At 37.9% G+C, this 22,610-nt stretch overlaps 2 protein-coding genes across 23 annotated transcripts in view; one reads left to right on the forward strand and one right to left on the reverse strand.

Annotated features, from left to right (window-relative positions):
- Fubp1 (far upstream element binding protein 1) overlaps nucleotides 1-10,061 on the forward strand; it is a 26,589-nt gene extending 16,528 nt beyond the window's left edge. For 7 of the 15 annotated variants that reach the window (XM_029553807.1, XM_029553813.1, XM_029553810.1 and 4 more), the window contains 4 exons: nucleotides 4,764-4,823; nucleotides 4,901-5,046; nucleotides 7,610-7,656; nucleotides 9,839-10,061. In XM_029553807.1, coding sequence (XP_029409667.1) covers nucleotides 4,764-4,823; nucleotides 4,901-5,046; nucleotides 7,610-7,656; nucleotides 9,839-9,872 — 287 coding nt within the window. In that variant the 3' untranslated portion in view covers nucleotides 9,873-10,061. The other 8 variants (XM_029553817.1, XM_029553820.1, XM_029553818.1 and 5 more) reach the window with 6 other exon arrangements.
- A 603-nt stretch (nucleotides 10,062-10,664) lies between these two features.
- Nucleotides 10,665-22,610, reverse strand: part of Nexn (nexilin F-actin binding protein) — a 45,410-nt gene continuing 33,464 nt past the window's right edge. For 5 of the 8 annotated variants that reach the window (XM_029553829.1, XM_029553827.1, XM_029553831.1 and 2 more), the window contains 7 exons: nucleotides 22,389-22,577; nucleotides 20,881-21,078; nucleotides 16,969-17,190; nucleotides 15,864-15,953; nucleotides 12,018-12,203; nucleotides 11,400-11,757; nucleotides 10,665-11,310 (listed from right to left, as the gene is read on the reverse strand). In XM_029553829.1, coding sequence (XP_029409689.1) covers nucleotides 11,297-11,310; nucleotides 11,400-11,757; nucleotides 12,018-12,203; nucleotides 15,864-15,953; nucleotides 16,969-17,190; nucleotides 20,881-21,078; nucleotides 22,389-22,577 — 1,257 coding nt within the window. In that variant the 3' untranslated portion in view covers nucleotides 10,665-11,296. The remainder of the gene's footprint in view (nucleotides 11,311-11,399; nucleotides 11,758-12,017; nucleotides 12,204-15,863; nucleotides 15,954-16,968; nucleotides 17,191-20,880; nucleotides 21,079-22,388; nucleotides 22,578-22,610) is intronic. The other 3 variants (XM_008848640.3, XM_017802072.2, XM_029553830.1) reach the window with 1 other exon arrangement.

Below are 22,610 nucleotides of genomic sequence, written 5' to 3' on the forward strand. Positions count from 1 at the left end.
TACTACACATTTGTGTAGCCTGAATGGAATAAGGTTAACTTTTAGAGCACTAAGCAAAATTGGTTATGTGTGATATTATTTTTATTGCAAAAACAGGTAATTAACCCAAAGACAGGAAGTAGATTGCTTTAATATTAGATATTTGCATGTATGGCAAAGGAAAAACTGTCATTTCAAAAGCCCTTCATTTGACACTGTAGAACACTACATTCCAACCACGGGGTGTATTGATAGATCTACAAAGCTAGTTTCAGTTTAAAGTTTTCCCTTTAGAATGACTGTCTAGGGAAGTGATGCTACATCGTATTTCTGAGACTAACATATGCATTAATATATGGTTTCTCTGACTTAGCTAATCTCAGGCAGATTACAACAGCTATACCTTTAACATAAGAAACTAACTTTAGAACAATATTGAATTAGGGTGATTACATAATTTATTGTTGCAACTGGAATAGTTTTGAGTAAGAGTTGGAATATAGTCATAATTCTCTGGCTACATAATGATCAAGACATAGTCATTTTAACACTACTGAAATAACACTGCTGTTAATAAGGAATTGAGCATACTGAGGTTAAAGTATATTACCTGCTACTTGTATTTTCACATGTGTAATGAGCCAGTATATTTGTATATTAATTAGAAACTAAGGCCCATTAACTGACTTAGGTAATTAATAGCAAACATATTTAGCATCTGTGACTACTTATAGCCTATTGTTTCTTTACATGCCCATCAATAAATTTGGTGTGGGTATTCTGCATTCTGTGTGTCCAAAAATCAGTTCACTGAACTCTAGTTTTTATTGAGAATAGACATTTTAACTTGCCTTGGTTTTGATTTTTCATTTATTTTCCCGCACAGTTTTTTTCCCTTTTTTGAGACAGGGTCTTACTACGTAGACCTAGTTGGCCTGTAACTTAACTATGTAGACCAGGCCAACCTTGAACTCACAGAGATTACCTGCTTCTGCCTTCTGAGTGTTGCAATTAAAAGCATGTGCCACGTGCTCAGTTCCCCAGCACACAAGTCGCTGAAATCCTGTGCTAGACTGTCTTAGGTCCTTTATGTTAATTTTTTTTTTTAAAGCATACATTAAACAACTGAAGATTACTTCCTCTTCGTTTGTGCTTTTCTTTTTGGTCTTTTTGAGGCAGAGTCTCCCTGTAGCCTCAGCTGTCCTGGAACTCATTATATAGACCAGGCTGGCCTCAAACTCACAGAGATCCTCCTGCCTCTGCCTCCTGAGTGCTGGGATTAAAGGTGTGTGCCACCACGCCTGGCTCATTTGTGCTTTTCTAATAATGCAATGGTCACCTTAATTTTATGAGCAAAAAAAACTGGTTAAACAATTTCCTGTTGTGTAAATTCTTAAAGGAAATGATACTGGGTCATTTAATGCATGTTTTTAATTGCATGATAATTACACAATCATTTTTTCTATAAGTTTATTTGTAAATAGTTTTTAAATATTTCATTTTCTTTTGGATATATTGTCTTCATTAAAGAGGCTTTAGCAAAAAATACCTGTCTGGGGGCTGAGGAGGTGGCCCAGTAAGAGTGCTTACTGTGCAAGTATGAAGACTGAGTTCAACTTCGTAGTACTCGTATAAAAAAGCCAAGCATGACTTGACTGACACATGTCCCTGTAACCTCATCTTTAGAGAGCATGGATGGATGTCCTGTAGCCTCTGCATGCATTCACATGGGTATACTTGTTTACACACACACACACACACACAACTTTCAGTCTTGGTGTGTTTTAAATGGAAGAGAGATAAATAGTGTAATAAAATTGGAGGATAAAAGGTCTAGAGATAACATAGTTCAGTAGAGTGTTTGGTTAGCATGCACCAAAGGCCCCGGGTTCATCCCTAGCACCACCAAAGTGTATTTAGTTTTCATCTTGGAAGTCATTTTTCTTACCAACTTTGCCATTAGCCTGGTCAGATTCCATGATTCCTTGAGTATCACTGTCCCCAAGTGCCCTTTTCATAAACAAAGCTGTCAGGGCTTTAGGTGGAGGTTGTTTGGGCAATATTACTGGGTTTTTGTTTTGTTCTGTTTGTGGATAGGGTCTCATCTAACCCAAGCTATAGTAGCAGTTACTTTGGGGAGTTTCATTTGTTTTGGATTTTTAGGCGGGGGTTTGTTTGAGACAAGGTCTTGCCATGTAGCCCTGTCTGCCCTGTAACTTACTATGTCTGCTCCAGAACTTGGAGAGATCTTGCCCAAGTGCTGGGATTAAAGACTCGTACCTTTTTATGTAATGGGTTTTGGTTTGGTTTGGTTTGGGGGGGCTTTTTTTTTTTTGGTCTTTTTGAGACAAGGTCTCCCTGTAGCCACAGCTGGCCTGGGTTCACTAATGGAGACCGGGCTGGCCTTGAACTCCAAGATCCGCCTGCCTCTGCCTCCCAAGTGCTGGGATTAAAGGGGTGCACTACCACGCCCAGCTTTTATGTAATAGATTTTGAACCCTAATTTCAGCTTTTCCATTTAGGATCAGAAAATACCATTCATAGACTGTAAATCTGTCATTCCTTCCTACTAACAAACCTCTCCTGAAGCATCTAAATTTCCTAGGATAACACTAAAAGCTTTAGAGAAAGATCTTAGATGAGATTCGGGATTAAAGAAGAGAATTAAGTCATAAGGAATAGCAGTAACTTGGAGGAGCAGAGGTTGAAACTAGAAGACAAAACTTGAATCAAAGACCTGTAGAGAACTACCAGGTTAGGTAATCCTGTTTGGAGGAATAAGTAAAGTCATTTTTGAAGAGTCTAAAAGTGAGATGGAAATGATAACAGTGAACTCTGCAGGCATCTGGTACATTGAGCCCAGGGGAAATAGCTGTGGAAAGATGCTGGGAATGTGAAGAGATAATTAAGCATGATTATTCAAGTAAGGATGGCTCTTGTGCTATAGTAGAATATTACTAAGTGAACTCTGAGGCAGTATTTCATTTTGGGGGTGAAATGGTAAAGCTGTATGTAAATATTAGGTGGTATTCTGCTAAGGTTTAGACCAAACTCTAGCCTCAAAACAGTAATAATGGTAGCAAGATCAGGAACTCTGTGCTTTAAGGGACTGGGAGATAGCTGCAGCCTGAAGAACAAAGTATCCATAGATTAGAGTTCTTTATCTGCTTCTAAATCACTGAAATGAGTTTTTCTTAGACATATTTTGAAGATTAGAATGTCAGATACTGATAACTAAGTTTGGGAACTTGGGTTTTTCTTCCTAAGAAAATCTGATGAGCTCTTTGCTGGACCACATGCTCCTGCCATCTAATGTCATTATTAGCTTCTAAACAAATGTATATTACAATGAGGTTTAGTTCTTTTTGTAAGCCTGAATTAACACTTGTTCCTTAACTGGGTTTGCTTTAGACAATGTGTGGGATGGGTTTTCTATTTTTATTTTATGTGTATGAATGTATTGATTGCATGTAGATAAGTGCACCTGTGTTGTGCAGTGCCCACAGAGGTCAGAAGAGGATATCAAATCCCCTGGAACTGGAATTAGGGACAGTTGTTAGGTGCCATTATGTACTATTAGAACTACTTCTGTAGCGTAAGCAGAAAGGATTTTTTTCCCCACCATGTATTTTAAAGGTTAAGAGTTAAACTTGAGTTTTTGTTCATTAGTTGTGATCAATTTTCTTGCAACTTTCTCAAACTACAAAACATACAAATCCTGTATGTATCTGCTCGGTTTTTTGTTGTTTATAGCTATGTCAGAGAGCTAAGTGTTCATGTGGCACTAGATAGGAAAACAATTTGGGGTTTTTGTTTTGTTTTGTTTATTTTCTGATGGTTCTTTGAGCAATTGAAAACCTTTTTTTAAAAAAAAGTGAGAAAAAATAGTGCAACGGTCCACCTAACTTGACCATGTGTTCAGCCTGGCATATGTGCTGTGTGTTTCTGTGCCTGAACCATTACAAAGTAAGTTGCCTTCAATGCTTAACTATTGTCAGGAAAAGAAATATCTTGCAGTTACTTGTTTTTATGTTCAGAGCTCATCTATTTTCTTAGGATTTGGTGGTTGTATCTCTCGCTTTGAAATTCATAGAAATGATCACTCTGCCTAGGAAAAAGAACTCCTCATAGAATCTGAATTTTATGTGTTTTATTGACTTTGTTCTTTATGTCAGCTGCCAGATTATTTTTAGCAAAATTGTGGTGTGATGTGAACACAGCAGTCTTTATATCATGGCCTTTTAAATGTTTTTAAATTTTTTAATAACTATCTTGTAGTTCTCTATTTGAGTACTTGGAGTTTAAAGCCAATAGTATGACATATTGACTCAAATGGGTAGAAGGCAGACATCATGGCTTTCCTCCTCTCCGCCTTCTCAAAGGTCTTGCTTGAATCTACACCTTTCAGTTATGGATTTTTGGCCATGATTGTTTATTAAAAGCAATGTTTTAAAAGGCTAAAATTTATGATTAAGGCCAAAAGAAAAGACCACATTTCTCTGCCTGTCTTTCTACTGCCTACCTCTCTTTCATACAGGGCAGTGTTCTAACTAACAGTATTAAGATTTAAGAGCAACAGCCCGGGCAATGGCACACCTATAATCCCAGCACTGGGGACATGGGCAAGAGGATTGCAAGTTCAGAGCCAGCCTGGGCTACATAGCGGAGCCCTGTCTTAAGAAAAGATAAGCAAGAATGATTTTGACCCTCCCTGTGCCTGTCGTCGTAAGCTGTGCTTAACAGTGGATATAAATTTGTATTAAAATTTAGGGGGTTTTTTTTAGGTCAACAAGGTCAGACACAAGATTATTCAAAGGCTTGGGAGGAATATTACAAGAAGCAAGGTATTGTTTTTTTTAGAGAAGAGATTCTGTGGGGCTTTTCATTGTGGTTACAACAATAAAGTTTTGTTTTCTCAAAGGTCAAGCAGTTCCTGCTCCTACTGGGGCTCCACCAGGTGGTCAGCCAGATTATAGTGCAGCCTGGGCTGAATACTATAGACAGCAAGCAGCCTACTATGCCCAGACAAGTCCGCAGGGAATGCCACAGCATCCTCCAGCACCTCAGGTATAATAAATTTACTAATCTGTTGACTTTTTTTTCACTCCCAATCACATTTTCTGCATGTTCTGTTAGTCTGTTTGGGAATATGTTTGTTTACTTTTTAGTTTTTACTTGGAAAGTATAACTAAATGAGATACTGTGGTGTGTTTGGGGTTTTGCTTTTTAATAATGCTTTCTGGCATCTGAGTGCTGAGTATTTTTGCAATGCCTTTGATTTTAAAAAATAAATTTTCTTCCCCCAGGGATTTGCAAATCATGCAAGAAGCCACCATCATTTATATTAACCAGTTTTTCTTTCTTAAAGGATTCACTCCTGAATTAGCTCCATTTCAAGGATTTTCTTTAACTTTTTGTGTATCTCTTATGTATCTCTTCTGCACAGGGCCAATAATAAGAAGTGGACAATACAGTATTTGCTTCATTGTGTGGGGGAAAAAAACCTTTGTTAAATGTATGGATGCAGACGACTTGATGAAGATCTTAATTTTGTTTTGGTTTAAAGTAGTGGTTTTTTTTTTTTTTTTCCTTTTTTTATTTTGAAAATGTACAAAATATCTATCACTACTGATAGGAGGTTAATATTTCTGTGTAGAAATGAAAATTGGTTTGTTTTTAGTGTTTAGTGTAGATGTACACATTCCAGCAAATGTATTTGCAACTATTATGTGGTCAATGCTTTGTGATATAAATGTACTTTTTCAATGTATACTTTCACTTTTAAAATGCCTGTTTTGTGCTTTACAATAAATGATATGAAACCTCCTGTGTCGGTAAGTTGGATATGTGGGTAAAGGATTCATAATTTCTTAGCAGTGATAAATTAAGATACATATACACAAATATATAAGCTTTCCCCATGAATTATTGCTTTTAAACACTGGCATGTTTTTTCCCCTTGCAGTATAGTGGTAGATTGAAGGATCTTTTTTATTTATTGTATTTGGCTATTTCAGCACAAGTAATCCTGATATCTTCTTTTCCCCCCTTCTGTTTGATTAAAAACTGCATGTGTATACAATGATCTTTAGCATACTTCCATTGCATTAACAGTGAAATTTCCTTTTATACATGACCACTGTTTCAGACCTGTACTGCCGCTATAACAGTTAACCTTTCTGTTCTTAATATAATTACTTGATTTCCAAGACTGTTTCAGCATAACTAATTTTAAACAGTTTTCAGACAGTGAATTTGAGTAGTTTATAAGAAGGTTTTTTTTTTTCCATGTAAAGCAACTCTTTCAATGTATGTAATATTAGTGTGTTTCTTTCTAAATTTAGGGAAGAAAAGTAATCAGTATGCAAAAAGTATAGCTACATTGCATCTGCCATTGAAACATGTGGGATATGGAAACGTTCAAGCTTTTTTCTTTTTGCAGTATAGATAAGCTTTGTCTTGTAAATGCACAAGTCCAGCCATTGAATCAAATTAATTTTTTGTGTACTTAAAATCATTCTATTACTCTTTAACACTCATGCTGAAGTTCTGATATTCTGTTGAAATCCATTGTCTTACTCTTTGCATATTTGTTGGCTCTTTGCATATTAATATATTAGACTACATGCAAATACAGTCTGTCTTGCCATTGTCTGTTGAAGTGCAGGTTTGATCCAGCCAGTATAGAACTAGCTCTGTAGGGGTGAGGAGGACTGTGCTGTGTATCATCCTTGATTGTGTTCCTTCAAGGAGCATTGCACTGTAAGTACATCAGAATGACAAATTGATGAACTGCAACAGTATCTTTTTGTCGATGTTCCACATAATGCAAATGCCATATTTTGTGTGACTATTATGTTGGAATACAGTGCTGATATCTTGGAAAACCATAACTGCTTCTTAATATAGAATAATAAATAGTTCTGTTTTTTTTTTTAAGTGAGCTTAATGGGTAAGTATTTTTTTATATGCTTTAGCAATAGCTAAAGAAAATTGATCATTAACAAAGTTGAATAGTATTACCGGTGCTCCTAAAATACTGTTTTTCACTGTAAAATATGCATATCTTATATATTGATATGAAAAACTTAATGTATAAAACAGAAGTGGTTTTCAGTTTGCAAATTTTAAACAATTAGCACTTATATAGCACCATTTCATAAAAATCTTAGTTCTGTCATTTGTAGGGAGCACCATTTGTTTTGAATATACTTTAAAGGAAGATGTACAAGGACATAAATGTTGAGATTACCCATAGGGTAGAAAATAGCAGTCAGTTCATTGTGGATGTTTTGAAATGTTTTTGATTGTTTTATGTAACTTAGAGTGACTTCCCATACCCTTATTTAGATCTGGATATGTAGTTCTAGTTTGAAGTTTAATAGTTAAGGAGTTAGTTATCTCTTATCTTTAAGAGTAGGGTATTGACATGAACAATTTCAGTGTTTTGCATGATACTGTTATATAGATGACCTTTTAGGAAAGTGGTGCATTTTAGTAATTAAGCTGAAGGAAATAGTTCAGTTGGATTCAGTGTCATAACTCACAAATTGGAGGCTGTTGCTTTTGATTCGTTTAAGGTTTAAAATCTTTATTAATTGCAAACAGTGCAATTATTTATACTTCACAGTGCCTTCCCAGACCTTCCACCTTAGGTTCTGCTCCAAAAAGCAACAGGTAAGCACAACCTAAGGACATATATATAAATAAATATTTCAGTACATTAATGTTGTCCCTGTGAGATTTTTGTGGTTGTGTACTCAAAAGCAATCTGCTACTGCTTCCCCAAATGTATTTTGTTATTATGCTGCCATTCTAGTGGAAAGTCTGTTAAGTTGTTCAAGCAGCTGTTTACATTTCTGGGTAATGGTTTTTATTTTAATTTTTTTATTGAAATGAGTAGATTGCTGCTATAACTGAAGAATATCCGAACCTTTTTATGTTTTTCCCCCCAAAATACAGAAATGTTACAGTAAGAAAGGACAGTTTAATAGTTTCCAAGATTTAGGAAGCCATTTGGTCAGAAACTTCAACAGCCTTCACAATCTGTTTATGTGATTGACAGGACATTTTCTTTGCCCTCCAAACCTGATGGGTTATTTTTGTTTTTTTCTTTTTTTTTTCCCCCTTGAATAATAGTAGTTCAAAAAGAACATTTTGGGTCAGTGTTGTGGACAATTCTGTTTTCTTTTATATATGCTGAAAAAGAAAAAATAAGGAATACTGGCAGTATGTTTTGATAAGAGGCATGTGCATCAGTGAAATGTTAACTGTATAGCAAATAACCTTTCATAATCTGTGTAGCAACCAATAATTTCTGATTTATAATACTTTAATAACTGACGCATTATTTTATTTTTTGCCAGTTTAAAATGTTTGTGTTATAGATGATTTTAACTGGTACATATTTTGAGTTAGGATGAAATGTCTTAAAGCAGCACCATATCAATTTTGTTTATTCGATTTCTAAAATGTGCTCATCCTATTAAAAACTCCTGCTTATCTCTACAACAAAGAAAAAGATTCAAAATACTGCCTTCATTTTCACACACAGTGCTGAAGATGCTGCAAGCACCAAATCATAGCTCATAAAATCAGGTCCTGAGATAGTTACCCATAAAGAGGAATCCTTTGAGTGTATGCCATTGGTGAGCCGATGAGCATGGACCATAGAAGGGCTCAATGTAGAAGGTAAAATTGGCAATCATAATTGAGAAATGAAATGTATTCCCATACGTAATATGGTATGGGGTGTAATGTACCTGCTCTTGACCACTTTTCATTTTATAGTGCTATTCATTCACTTTTATTAAATGTTCCATGAACTGTTAAATTTCTTAAGTTATATAGTTGCTGCACCACATTTATATGACTGTGTTTGATAGGTGGGTATGTTGAAGCTGGTAATATAAGGAGCTCTTTAAGCCTTTAGAGCCTGTCAAGTTTTGGTTAGTTGTAGTTTGCATTTTTATAAAAGAGAATGTAGATGAATGCTGATAGATACTGGGAGTTTTCTGCCTTGTGAGAATTTTCAATTCGTTGCCGTAGCCTTCCTTGGTACTCTAAGCAACTTTTAAATGGAGTTGGTTTAACCTTCAAGTGAATGGGAAGCAGAAAAGGTGAGCCAGTTGGTTTGAATGCAAAAGATTTTTAGGACTGGTAGAATAAATGCATAGTTTAGATTGAAATTGAACTTATTTAATACTTAAAGCAAAAGTTTACTCTTTTTTTTAACAACATCTAGTGTAGTAATAGTTAGAATTCTTGTTTTGATGTTTGTTTCAGAAATGCATATACTTTTGGTTTTTAGTAATGAAAAATCATTTTAATAGTAGAACTAGTGATTTGATACTAGTTGTTTATTAACATTGTAAAGTATATTCTTAAACAAATATCTTGGTAGTTAATAAAAGTGGGCTTAGATAGGAGTACTTTCAGAAGGAAAATAGTATATTCAAAAGTGGTAACATTTCATTCATTTGAATACTTTGCCAGTAGAACCAGTTCTTCCTAGAAATACGTGTTATCTAGAATACTAATGTAGAGTTAACTAATCACTGAAGATGTCTCATTTTTATTTCTGCAAATTCTGCCTCATTTTAAAATGCATTTTCCTAATACTGAAAGATGATTTTGGCTGAAAATAACCCTACTTTTTTGTTTAATCAGTCATTTTAATTACAATTTAATTTTCTGTGGATTTTTTTTAATTGGTGCTTTAAAAACGCAAATAAATCCCAGGGTTTTATTTTCTTCAGCAATACCCCTAAAGCAACTCTTAAATGTATTTGCGAATATATATATTTTTTTCTTATGCATGCTCAATGCATTTTCGTCCTGAGAAAAGTGTTCTCTACAGAAACTACCCGTGTGTAAAAAGAAGATTGGCTTAAAATGGCTACTGTGATGGGAACAGTGTCTTAGGGAGATGCAGCTTGGACTTGAGGTAAATTGAATACTTTACAAACTGTGGTTTAGAGTTTGCTTTAATGACATTGTATGTAAAAGTGCACATGATTGCTGTAATTTTGTATTCATTATGGTCTCCTTAATAAAAAATAAATGTACATTGATGAATACTATAAAAGAGTGCTTGTGTGTGTCTTTAATGTGCTCAGATACTCAGTAAAGGGTTTCTTTTCTACTTTATACTTGACTGTCATAAGATTTATTGAGAGAAAATACTCAATAAATTTTCCTCTTAATTCTAATTTTTAAAACTAGCAACATTTTGCCTTTTTTTTTTTTTTAGGGCAATTATCAGATTGCACAAATTTAAAATAATGAAAATATTTTTCTTTTAATACACAAGTAACTTTATTATGGTTTTACATTGTAAAATAAAATTGTCCAAGAAATTAAAATACAAAACAACTCAGTAATAGAATATGATAGCTAATTATTTACAGATTTAATTTTAAAGCTAGAATTTTAAATTGAAAATTGCATCAGCTTTTCTGATTCTAATTCTCTTAGATCTTGAAACTTTTCAATTATGAGGAAAAATTTCTTACATGAGATACTAATACAGTTTTCTCATTAAAGCATAAACTTAAAGTATGATTACATGTTACACACATTTGAAAAATACATGTTAAATATTCACACTCAGAACACTGTATGGGCAGTGATTTCCATCAGATTTTGTTTGGCAACTGTTGGTTATTTTTGGTTTTGTTCTGCTGTTCTTTCTGGGTTTCTTTCCCATGAAAAGAATGCTTTGCCTCTCCATCAGCATATATGCTTCAGAAAGACAAACCACATCAAGCAAAATTATGCACCAGTACCAGGCGTGGTGGCGCATAGTTTTAATCCCAGCACTTAGAAACAAGCGGATCTCAGATCGAAGCCAGCCTGGTCTACATAGCGAATTCCAGGCTAGCTGTGGCTACAGGGTTCCCCATCTCAAAAGACCAGAAAGTACACATGTACTAGTCGGGGAAAAGAGGGCCACATAAATTGGTAGATTCCAGTTTCATCTGTTACCACAGAATAATTTTAGATGTAAAAGCTCATAAATTCTTGCATGCAAAGTAATGTACTATAATTGCTATAAACATGAAAAATATAAAGCCTGTATTTTTAAGTTCTAACAAAGTGAATAAATTTGCCATTCCTGTCATACATTTTGACTTCTGCACAACATGGTAATGTTTTGGAAAAGGCATTCTTTAGATGAGCTTCTATTTTGCAGATTAGTAAAAGGAATTAAGTCAGCGTGGTGGCACCTCTGGTCTCCTTTTTTGCCCCCTCCACAGAAAAGATGGTGTAGTAAGAAAATTGAAGAGACAGAAAGTTCCCGAGGGGAGAAGGAAGCCTAGTAGTCGTCCACTAAAAAAGAGAAGAAGGAGAATGATAATGTTTTCCTATGGGGAAAATGTTTTAATAGAATAAAAGCTCAAATGCCAATTAATTCTTACTTTCAATGGTAAGAATACAGGTGCTAGCTGCAGAGCCTTTATTGTTGACTGCTTTACACATGTACTCTCCTCCATCTTCTGGGAAAGTTTCTGGTAAATAAAGGCAGTAAGTTTCTCCTCTTTCAATGTATTGATAGTCTTCTCCATCCTGCAATAGTTCTCCTTCAAACCACCATGTAATTTCTGGCTTGGGATCACCGGTTACTTTAACAGTAAATCTAACTGGCTCACTGTCCACAACTGATGTGTTTTTTAGGGGCTTTTTGAACCATGGAGCTCCAGATCTGGCTTCTTCTTCATCTTCCATAGTGGAGCCATTCACGATGCTCCCTTCTTCATCTTCTTCATCATCTCTTTTCTATATTAAAAGAAGTGCATTCAGGTTGGCTTTATAATCGTTATCTTTAGCTTACTGTTTTAATAATAGAATTTTGAGGTAAATAGGGTATGGGCTGTAACTCCAAGCACTTGCCTAGAATGCATAAGGTGCTGAGATTTGAGTCCCAGCATGAAAGAGACAAAAATAAGAACATGATGTAAGCATCATACTAATTTTAAAACATTCCAGCAACTTGGAAGCTATTAAGAACTTCCTTTCAAGAGATAAAAGGCTGATACCTTTTGTAGCGCTGCATCTATTTCTTTCTGTTCAAACTGCATTCGTAGTAGCTTCTGTTCTTCAATTCTTCTTTGCTCCTCCTCTTCTCTTGCCTTAGCCATTCTCTCAAATCTAGCTTTCATGTTCACTTTGTGAGTAAATGGAGCCTCGCTTTTTTTTGGAGGTTTTACATCAACGTCTTCTTCCTTAAAGTGGGCCAAGAATAAAAGTCACTTGCTCTATAAAAGCCAAAAATTTATGTATTAATGGATGAGTCATTTATAGGTAGAGAGTACTCGGCATGTTTGGTTTGCATATCTGTGTGATACTAAAGCCATGCAGATTTTCATTACTCTTTGGTTCAGGAAAAGCAAGTTAGCAGTTTTGGAACAATTGCCATACAACCTTCTCTCCTTGTTTAAATTGGTAATACTGAGTAATAGCCAGAAAGTGTTGCACATTAGAGCGTTAAAGGACAGTTGTTAAAACAAATTTCAGCCTCTTCTCCCCCCCCCCCCCATGTCAGAACATGTCTGCTCCTATGAATCCATCCAAATCATGGTCAGATGACAGGGGAAGGTACCTCTGGGAGTGGAGCATCTGGAATATGGGGTAGTGACAGAGGTAAGTCCTTTTGTAATGGTGAGCTTTTGCAGCCATGAAAATAAAGGCATGGTGGTAATAGAGTGGTGTGGACAGATTAAATTGGTTTCAAAGCTAAGGCTATTGGGGTGGTTATGTGTGTGTTATGCCTGCATGTGTATGTTTTGTGCACTGTGTCTTACCCATAAAGGGCATCAGATCTAGAACTGAGTTGTGAGCTGCTGCTATGGGGATGCTTAGAAACCAAACTCAGTGTTCTTAACCATTGAGCCATCTCTTTGGCTCTAGTCCCATTGGTTTTATTGAGATAGTGTGGACCTTGCTATGTAGCTGAGGATAACATTTAACTTAATGCCCCTGCCTTAACCCCCAGAGTGTTAGACTATCAGGCATATACCTATACATGGGTATTTGTGGTGCTGGGGACTGATCCCAGGGTTTCCTAGCACACTACCAACTGCTACATCTCCAGCCCTAAATTAAGGCTTTTTTTTTTTTTTTTTTTAAGATTTGTTTTCTTGTTTGTGGGTGTGTATGTACACATGAGCACGGGTACCAGAGGAGCTAGAGTTACATACAGGGAGTTGGAAATGAAGTCAAGTTCTTTACAAGAGCAATCATACATGGCACTTAACCACTGAGCTATTTCTTAAGCCCCTAAAACTAGGTTTCTTAGAACTGTCATCATTTGTTTCATAGTAGAATGGAGAACTTGCTTCAGGATAAAATAGCCAACTAAATGCAAATTGAGGGACCAGCTGTAGGTTAATTGCCTATATGAGAAAATCTTGGGCACGTTTTTCATCAGTTTGGGGTGTTGCACCTTCATAAAAAGAAATTGGAGTTTCTTGATTTACTAGGTCACATTTTTAGTTGGGAGTTAGTAAAACCCTAGAATATCAGACACAGCTAGATACCTGATACATTCTTTTTTGTGCTATTTATCATCAGTTGATGTCTGCAGTTAATTGCCAGTGAATGATGCTTTTTTTTTAATCATTACACTTAAGATAGGCAAGAAAAATACATGTTCTAAGTCTAGAATTGTAGGTAGGTTGAGGGGCCTACCTAGGCAACTGAGTAATTTCCCCACACCTCAAGCCCTGCATAGTGGTGTGTACTGTGATCCTAGCACATCAGAGGACTACATAGCAATTTCTAGACCAGCTGGGCCATCTGAGACCCTGTCTTGAGTGAACGAAAAATGTACATTAATGCCAGGGGTGGTGGCACACACCTTTAATCCCAGCACTCAGGAGGCAGAGGCAGGTGGATCTCTGAGTTCAAGGCCAGCCTGGTCTACATAGTTCCAGGCCAACTGGAGCTTAAGGGAGATGCTATCTCAAAATCAAAAGAAAAATACACATTAACAGTGGTTTTCATTTTCTCATTTTTCCAAAGATGGAAATTGTGTATATTTGGTCTTTACCAAATGAACATTTAAGATAGTTCTGACTGAATAAGTTGCCTTCTAGAATTTATCACAAGTTGTGAAAATTCATCACTTTCTGTAGCTGCCTCAAACCTGTATTTTAAAATGAGGCATGGTGGCACACACCTTTAATCCCAGCACTTGGGAGGCAGAGGCAAGCAGATCTCTGAGTTCAAGGCCAGCCTGGTCTACGTAGTTCCAGGACAGCTGGGGCTACAGGAAGACCCTGTCTCAAAAAAGACCCTGTCTCTCAGAGACCCACCTGCCTCTGCCTCCCAAGTGCTGGGACTAAATGTTGCCGCACCAGGCTTTGATTTTTCTCTTTTCCTGGTCTACATACTTCCAGGCCAGCTGGGGCTACAAGGAGACCCTGTCTCAAAAAGACCCCCCCCAAAAAAAATGAGTTTATACATAAGTGGAGATGTTCCCTTGTGGAACCTTTTAAAATCTAGCCTAATGTGTCTGAGAACGTTCTCTTAAATGGAACAAGAGCCATTTTATAGGGTGCTGACATCCTGGTACCAGAGTAGTAAGGCAACACAGTAACTCTTGGGCTATGAAGCAGTTGAATACTCTCAGGGACTGGGGGTGGTGTGGCTGTTGGTAGAATGCATTCTTAGCATGTATGGTGCTCTGAATGTGATCCTCAATACCCCATAAACTGGGTGGGTGTTACATGGCTTGCATAGGATTTTGGAGGCAGGATGATCAGAAGTTAAAGATCATCCTCTGACTTTGAAGCCAACCTGGGATACAGAAATACTGTAACCAGATGTGGTAGCACAACTTTAATGCCAGCACTCTATAAAGGCAGATCTTTTTGCCAGCACTCTAAAGGCAGATCTTTTGAGTTCAAGGCCATCCAAGGCTGTATTGTGAGACCTTGTCTCAAAAAAAGAGTTGCTGCATGAAGTATTTAATTGGTTTAAAGAAATCAAGTGAGTGGTATAATTTAAATGCTGTAGGAGTGGGGATTGCATTGTTTAGCAGTTACACAAATGAAGTCTAGAATCTTCATTTCAAACCGTTCCAGCCAAATGTTGCCTCTTTAAGGAGTAAACTTAGGTAAGATATGTTGAGTTGGAGAAAGATTTTTGTATGGTTTTTAATTACTACGGGGGTAAGAAAGAGGGGGTGCTTTACTCTGGAAATTGATAGCACTTTGCCAAAAGTGCCCGCAGAGGTAGGAAGAGGGAGTTGGATCCCGTGGAACTGGAGTTATGGACAGTTGTTAGCTACCATGTGGATGCTGAGAATCGATCCTGGATCCTCTATAAGAGCAGACAGAGCTATTAACCAGTGAGCTGTCTCTCTCCAACTCCCACTTGGCTGAAAGTTAAAAGACTTTCAGTGACCTTTAATCCAGGACGGTATTAATAGAAGTCACCTTACAATCCTTCACAGGAAACCATTCAGAATGTCCTAATCGCAAATCCAAGAGCCAGAAACAGCAGTAAAACTATATTCTTTCCTTTATAATTAGTAATGATATAATTGCTTTCAAGTTTCACAAAAAAGCAAATTCATATTGACTGAACTGTTTCAATTGATTGGTTCCTTGAACCTGAAGATGACCATGACGCCCTGATTCTCCTCTATGTCAAGTGCTAGGATTACAGCATTATGTCATACCCAACCCTAGTGAACTTCACTTTCTCTGATGTTTAAAGACTGGGTTCCCTGTGCCGCAGGCACTATATGCTAGTGTTCTCCAGATCCTCGTCACTGCTCTCATTCCACTAGCTGTTAGCCATGATTTCACAGGCTCTTGCCTTTCACCTAAACTCAGCCTGGTTCATAGTGCCTTTTCTTTTTTTTTTTTTAATCTTACCCAAAACAGTTTATTCACTGCACCTCTCCAACCTGTATGAGCCAACATCATCTGGTTCCCCTGGTGATGATGGTGCTTCTCAGCAGTCACCTGCCAGAAGCAGCATTTTGTTAAAAGTTAGATCTTGCCAGCCATGGTGGTGCATGCCTATAATCCCAGCGTGCAGAAGGTGGAGGCAGGAGAACCAGAACTCATGATCATCCTCAGCTACACTGCCCTTGGTTCTACCTTGCCAGTCCCTCTGCCATGATCCCAGATTTGCTTTAGTAACTTTTTCTCTGCTGTAAAAATTTTGATAACAACATTATGCTGGTTAAGTCTCTAAGGTTTTGAGAAAGTCCTTCCAACAACTAGCCAGAACCTACCTTTACAACTGACCTGTCAGTGCACTTACAGTATTTGGAGTCTGTTTTCCATTTCCTCAAGCAAATTAGTGTAATCTTTGTTGGCTCCCATCGTCCCCTCAAATCTGAAGTGCTCCTTTTTTTTTTTTTTTAAACGGTTATGTGGACCAAGCTCTCAGCGGCTTGCCTCTGCCTCCTGAGGGCTGGCAAAACTGGAATGCTTCTCCTGACTCCAACATTTTATTAAACTGAGGAATGTTTTACAGAGAAAATGATTGTTTAGTTTGGACTCTGAGGGCTAAACATTTTTTTTCCATGGGCTAGTTAGAGGTAAAGCATAAATCCCAAAGGTGCAAGTGGTATCAAAGGAGACTAGGACAAAGAGACTGGGTGCTTACCTGTGCCTTTCATTCTGGCCTCCTTTTCTCCACCCTGTAAACCTGTGTCCAGTTTGATCTTTATGACACTGTATAACGGAGTTAACCTTGTTTTCAGTCATAGCTCAGGCTAACCTGGCCTAACAAACTTTCCCTTCCCCTTGCTTTGTTAATCTGTATGTTTGCTCCATCCTCATCCTGTCCTCAGCTCCCTTACCCCTTTAAATTTGAAGTGCTGTATGAGTTTAATGGTCCTCCCTTAGTTTCCAGGTTGTTACATATACCAAAAGTTAATTGTAAATACTAAAACTTATTTCAAAGTCAATGTTATTTTTGTCAAGTTCATTAACATTACCACCTGTGTTAAATGTAAAAGTAATATACCTCCTGGAAGTTTTCAGCTTCTCGCTCTTTAATCTCAAGGTCAACTGCTCTCCTTTTTGCTCGTTCTTCTTCTATCTTCTTCTGTATTTCTTTCTCAGACAACTGTCCAATTCTTTCAAATTTGCTTTTTAGGGTTTTGGCTTGAATAGAACCACTCCTTTTTAATCTAATTAATTCTTCATATTCTCTGCTCAATCCAAAAGTTTCATTTTCTTCTATTTCCTTCAAAAAATTAAGATTTTCTACATGTTAGATAGCAGATTACGGTGAATCCCCTCAGCTGTGTGCTGGGGTATGTTCGAAGATGCCCAGCAGATGCCTGAGGAAATATTATTAGTGCTTCTCCTACTCATTCTTAACATACCTGAGCAACCTCCATTATGTTATTTTTCTCTTTACACATTAAGAGCATTCAACCTTTCACATAAGGGAAGCCCTGCACACCTTCTCTTTGGCATAGTATTATTGTGATTTGGACCCACAAATAAATGGACCTGAGTGCAAGCATTATGTTGCACCAATGGGGTGTGGTAATAGAGAAGGCCACTAAGTAGCAGGTGGTACAGTGAGAAAAGGGGCTTCTTGTTCTAGTTCTTACGGAGCAGGACAGCAAAATTTCATCCTGCTACACAACGGCATGCAGTTTAAAACTTAGGAACTGTTAATTTCTGCAGTTTTCCATTCCATGTTTTCAGACCACTGTCAAACACAAAAGGGAACTACAGATGGGGGAGGGGTGCTACTGTAGTTTTACTAAAAATGGCAATATAGAACAGACTTTAGAAAACATTTTATTCCACTTAAAATTTTTTCTCGGGGCTGGAGAGATGGCTCAGCAGTTAAGAGCACTGACTGCTCTTGCAGAGGACCCTCATGGCGGCTAAGAACCATCCTTAAATCCAGTTCCAGAGGAATCCAAAGCTTTCTTCTGACCTCTGCGGCATTGCATGACACAGGTGCACTCACATACATGCAGGCAATACACTCATACACATAAAAATAATTTTTAAAAAATTTTTTTTGTCTTTTTGAGACAGGGTCTCCCTGTAGCCCCAGCTGGCCTGGAACTCACTATGCATTTGACAACAGAAAAACCGTGACTGTTTTGAAGGCTTGCCATGTACCAGGTGCTGCGTCACGTGTACCCTTCTCACTTGGTTTATTGCTGCTCTTTGTACACGGTTAGAGTCTCTTGGATTAGAAGAAAAAATATTTTTTATAAAACTAAAAATAGGGCTGGAGAGATGGCTCAGCGGTTAAGAACACTGGTTGTTCTTGCAGAAGACCTGGGTTCGAATCCCAGCACCCACATGGCAGCTGACAACTGCCCGTGACTCCAGTCCCAGGGGAATCTGACAGCCTCTTCTGACCTCTGCAGGCATTGCACAACACCGGTGCACTTAACCTACTGCAGGCAATACACGCATACACATTAAATAAAAATAATATTTAAAAAATAAAAATATTATTTTTCCCTCAGGGAGTATGCCTAAAGCCCTCTAACTTTTCATAATGTCCCGCAACAACAAAAATACACATGGAGAGTTACAGGAAAATTCTTCTTAGGAGAAGGCATGGAAGTTGTATTGCACAAACACTTTTGGGACTTATCTCTTTCCACCGTGTTGGTGACAGGGATAGAACTCCCGAAAGACCTCTGACCTTTATGTGCATGCCTTGGCACACATGCCCCTTTCCCCTGAATGAATAAATGCTAAAATTAAAATTAGTCGGGAGGTTTTTAGTCAACAATGGGATGAAGAACTCAATTGCCATCTCAACCGAGGAAAAAAGGTGGTTCTTTTTATCACCTTCATTTGTTTAGAATAAAGAACTCATTAAATACTGGAAGCTATCAAATTCATAGTATACAGCACATTAAAATCGTTTCTAAATCATTCTGATTAAAGGACTAAAAGTGTGTGCCTTAGTGTGCAGAGGCAGATGGATCTCTGAGTTCAAGGCTAGCCTGGCCTACATAGCAGGTTCTGGGCCAGCTGGGGATACAGAGGCTGTCTCAAAAAGACAAAAAAAAAAATTAATAATGATCGAACTAATTGCTAGTCTGGTCTTGGAACTGAGATGCTACATGTCCTGAAAATTTCCAGACATAACAGGGTAAAGAATTTGACAGCACCAGAACTTCTGATAGTTAATACACCATGATATATTAACTGCATTCCATCTGAACAATACATTTACTCTAGAAATATTTCTAAGGAAACTTCATCTTGAGCTTCTTAAGTAAATGCTACTACTTGGAGAGAGAATGAGGAAGACTATGCCTTGGAATACTTTCCAACAGCATATTTGTATTTTGTGTAATGCATATATGACATCTGTATTCTCAGGGCCAGTTGTGCCACAGCCAGGGTAGGGAAGTGAAACTCTACTGTCTGAGGTATATAGAAATACCTGTGTATAGAGACCCACTTCATTTTTAGACTAGGAGTTAGCCCCACCAAATCCTTGCCAAGCATTGCATCATCATCAGAGGCTGGGATAGTCACTGTTCACCTTGCCCTGCCTCACCCTGACCCTGTTCATATGTATGGCCTGCAACTGCCTGACGCTCAGAATGATGGTAAGTACTGGTCCCCTTTCTGCCCTTCTTTTGCTGCAGCCTGGGCGGGTACCTAGACAGCAGGAAATGGTCCAGGCCTGAGAAGACTTGGCAGGGCCTTAGGAAAGAGGCTGCGAAAGGGACATTCCAGGGAGGCAGGGTGGTTGAGCTAGCACTCCATTACCATCTTTCACTTAGAACGCACTAAGATAAAATTAAGAGTTTCAATATGGCACCCTAAGCAGTGCACCACACATGGAGGATACTTCTGAATAGATGTCCTGTGGTAGCATACTGCATGCCCAGAAAGCTGATCGATATATGCACTTTAAATTCATCTCAATGCTACATTTATTATGCTAAGATATTTAATGGCATTAAAGTTCCATCTTAAAATAGTTTCAAATACTTGCCAATTAGAGGTCGGGGATATAGTTCAGTGGTAAAATGTGTGTTTAGTATGTATGAATCTGGGAAGGTAGAAGTAGGTAGATGTCTGTGAATTCAAGCCTGGTCTAGTAGCAAGGCAGCCAGGACTAGCTACCTAGTGAGACTGAATCTCAAAAAAAAGAGGCTTACCAAAACTGTTGAACCCATTAGCATCCTGTTAAGTTTCACTTTGATTAAATCTGTTAATCAGTGTGTCCTTTTGTTCCAAAGAAAACACAACTAAATGCATTAAGTACAGAACTTAAGAAAAAATGTTCATGGGGCTGGAAAGATGGCTCAGCTTAAAAAGAAAAAGGTCATAGGCCAGGCACGGTGGCGCACACCTTTAATCCCAACATTCCGGAGGCTGAGGCAGGTGGATTGCTGTGAGTTTGAGGCTAGCCTGGTCTACATAGTTCTAGGCCAGCTGGGAGACCCGTCTCAAAAATACCAAAAAAAAAAAAAAAAAAGCTCACAATCAGTGTACCCATATAAATTCTTAGGTATGTAAGAAGTATTTACTTAAGGAGTTATAGTAATAAGCACTTGCAAAGTTACATGTTTTGAAGTAACGAGAAATATACTAGAGAGTACACATAAATATACTAATGCCTCCGCACCTGGCAACTTTTGAACACTGGCAGATATTGTCACCTATGAAGTTCATACCTGAGAACCAGATGGTCTAATTACCAAAAGAAGAAAAGTACCATGTTTTAAGGGAGTTTACAGTTCTGTTGGGTCTTACTCATAGCTACCTTAGGCCAGCTTGGACACACCCGGCAGCCTCCACTAAGAACATGCCTCTCATCACAGTATGTTGGCTGTCCTCACGTGACTAATGTTTACAAGGTCAGAATAACAACAGTACCATGGAAAGCACTAATGCGAACATCCCGTGAGTGTCTCTTAGGCCTTACCTCTCCCATTTCTTGCCTCAGTTGTTCAAATTCCTGTTTCTCCATCTCCAGCTTGTGCTTTCGTTCTTCCTCTGTTCGTCGTCTTTCTTCTTCCATTTTTTGTTTTAGTAATTCTTCAAAATTAATTTCCAGTTTTCCAGGTGTAGGAGATTCTTGAGAGATTGTTTTATACATTTCTAGGGAATCATCATCTAATACCTATTTAAAACAGTTCTTTTATCATTTTTGTAAGGATTATGCGTACTAAAGAATAAAATTGGGTTTAGTAAATTAAAATGTTTCACATTGATCTAAAAATGAAGAGATCATAAACTGTTTTCAAAACTACAAAGCAGGGGCTGGAGAGATGTCTCAGTGCTTAAGAGAACTTGTTGCTCTTAGAGAGGACCTGGGTTAAGTTCCCAGCACCCACATGATGGCTAACTCCAGTTCCAGGGGATCAGACACCATCTTCTGGCCTCTCTAGGCACTGCACACACATGGTGCACTAACATGCAGGCAAAACATGATATAAAAATCTTTTAAAAGTACAAACCAAGAAACAAGGGAGGCATTATTAGAAAATGTAAGACAGGCATTTTGTGGTTGTGGAGGAAATGATGACTGTTTTCCATTCTAGTAAACAGAAATTCTCTCTTTATTCTATAAGTCATTTGAATTAAGCATTGATATTTTATTGATTATATTGAGAATATTTTAATCGAATTAAAGTGAATCTCCATTCTGATCACTAAAATAGAACATTTCAGTTAAGTCATGGTCTTGTCTGAATGAATCACATGCCATCAGGAGCCCTCATCAGAAAAAAAAAAAATACCAAAAAACCTTAATGCTATTATAATAATATTATAATATTATTGTTTATTTAAATTTTTGATGCAAGGATAACTTTAAAGAAATAATAGGAGGCCAGGCATGGCGGTGCACACTTTTAATCCCATCACTTGGGAGGGAGACAGAGGCAAGTGGATCTCTGAGATCAAGGCCGGTCTGCTGTACACAGTTCAGACCAACCAAGACTACACAGTAAGATCCCGTCTCAAAACACAAAAAACTATTTGCCATTCCTATTCTTCTTCCTATTCTTTGCCATTCATTTCAGAGATAATGGTGTGCTCCTCGGAATCTAATCATTTAATCATCCTCTAAAAGCAGAATCATCAGCTGGGAAGGTGACTTAGTGGGTAAAGGGCTTGTCTAACAAGCATGAGGACCTGACTCAAGCCCCAGAACGCACATAAAAGCCAGAGGCACATCTATAGTCCCAGCACTGGGGCAGCAGAGACAGGAGGATGCCTCAGACTTGCTGGCCAGCCATTTCAAGCTAATTGATGAGCTCTAGACCAATGAAAGCACCCTGTCTCAAAAGAGGTGAGCGACATTCCTGAGAGTGACAGCTCGAGGTTGCCTTCCAGCTCTCCCGCTCCCTGCCCCCTTCCTCTCTTTCCCTCACCCCTCACCCCATCCCAAGAGAAGCCGAAGCAAGGGTGCTGCTCAGGTGGCCTCACCATGCTTCTCCTGGCTTCAGCAAATGCCTTCTTCTCTTCCTCTATCCTCCTTCTGGCTGCTGCCTCTGCTTCCCTTTTCTCGTCTTCTCTCCTTTGCCTTTCTAGTTCCTCAAAACTGAGTCTGAGTTTTCCAGGACGGTACTCTTTAAAAGTTTCTTCTGTGTCTTGGTTCTCCTCCTCCTCATTTACCTAATCAAAGAAAAGGTTCATTACTAAAAGCCG

Source organism: Nannospalax galili, unplaced genomic scaffold (assembly GCF_000622305.1).
Source record: "Nannospalax galili isolate Female #2095 unplaced genomic scaffold, S.galili_v1.0 scaffold1124, whole genome shotgun sequence".
Classification (NCBI taxonomy): Eukaryota; Metazoa; Chordata; class Mammalia; order Rodentia; family Spalacidae; genus Nannospalax; species Nannospalax galili.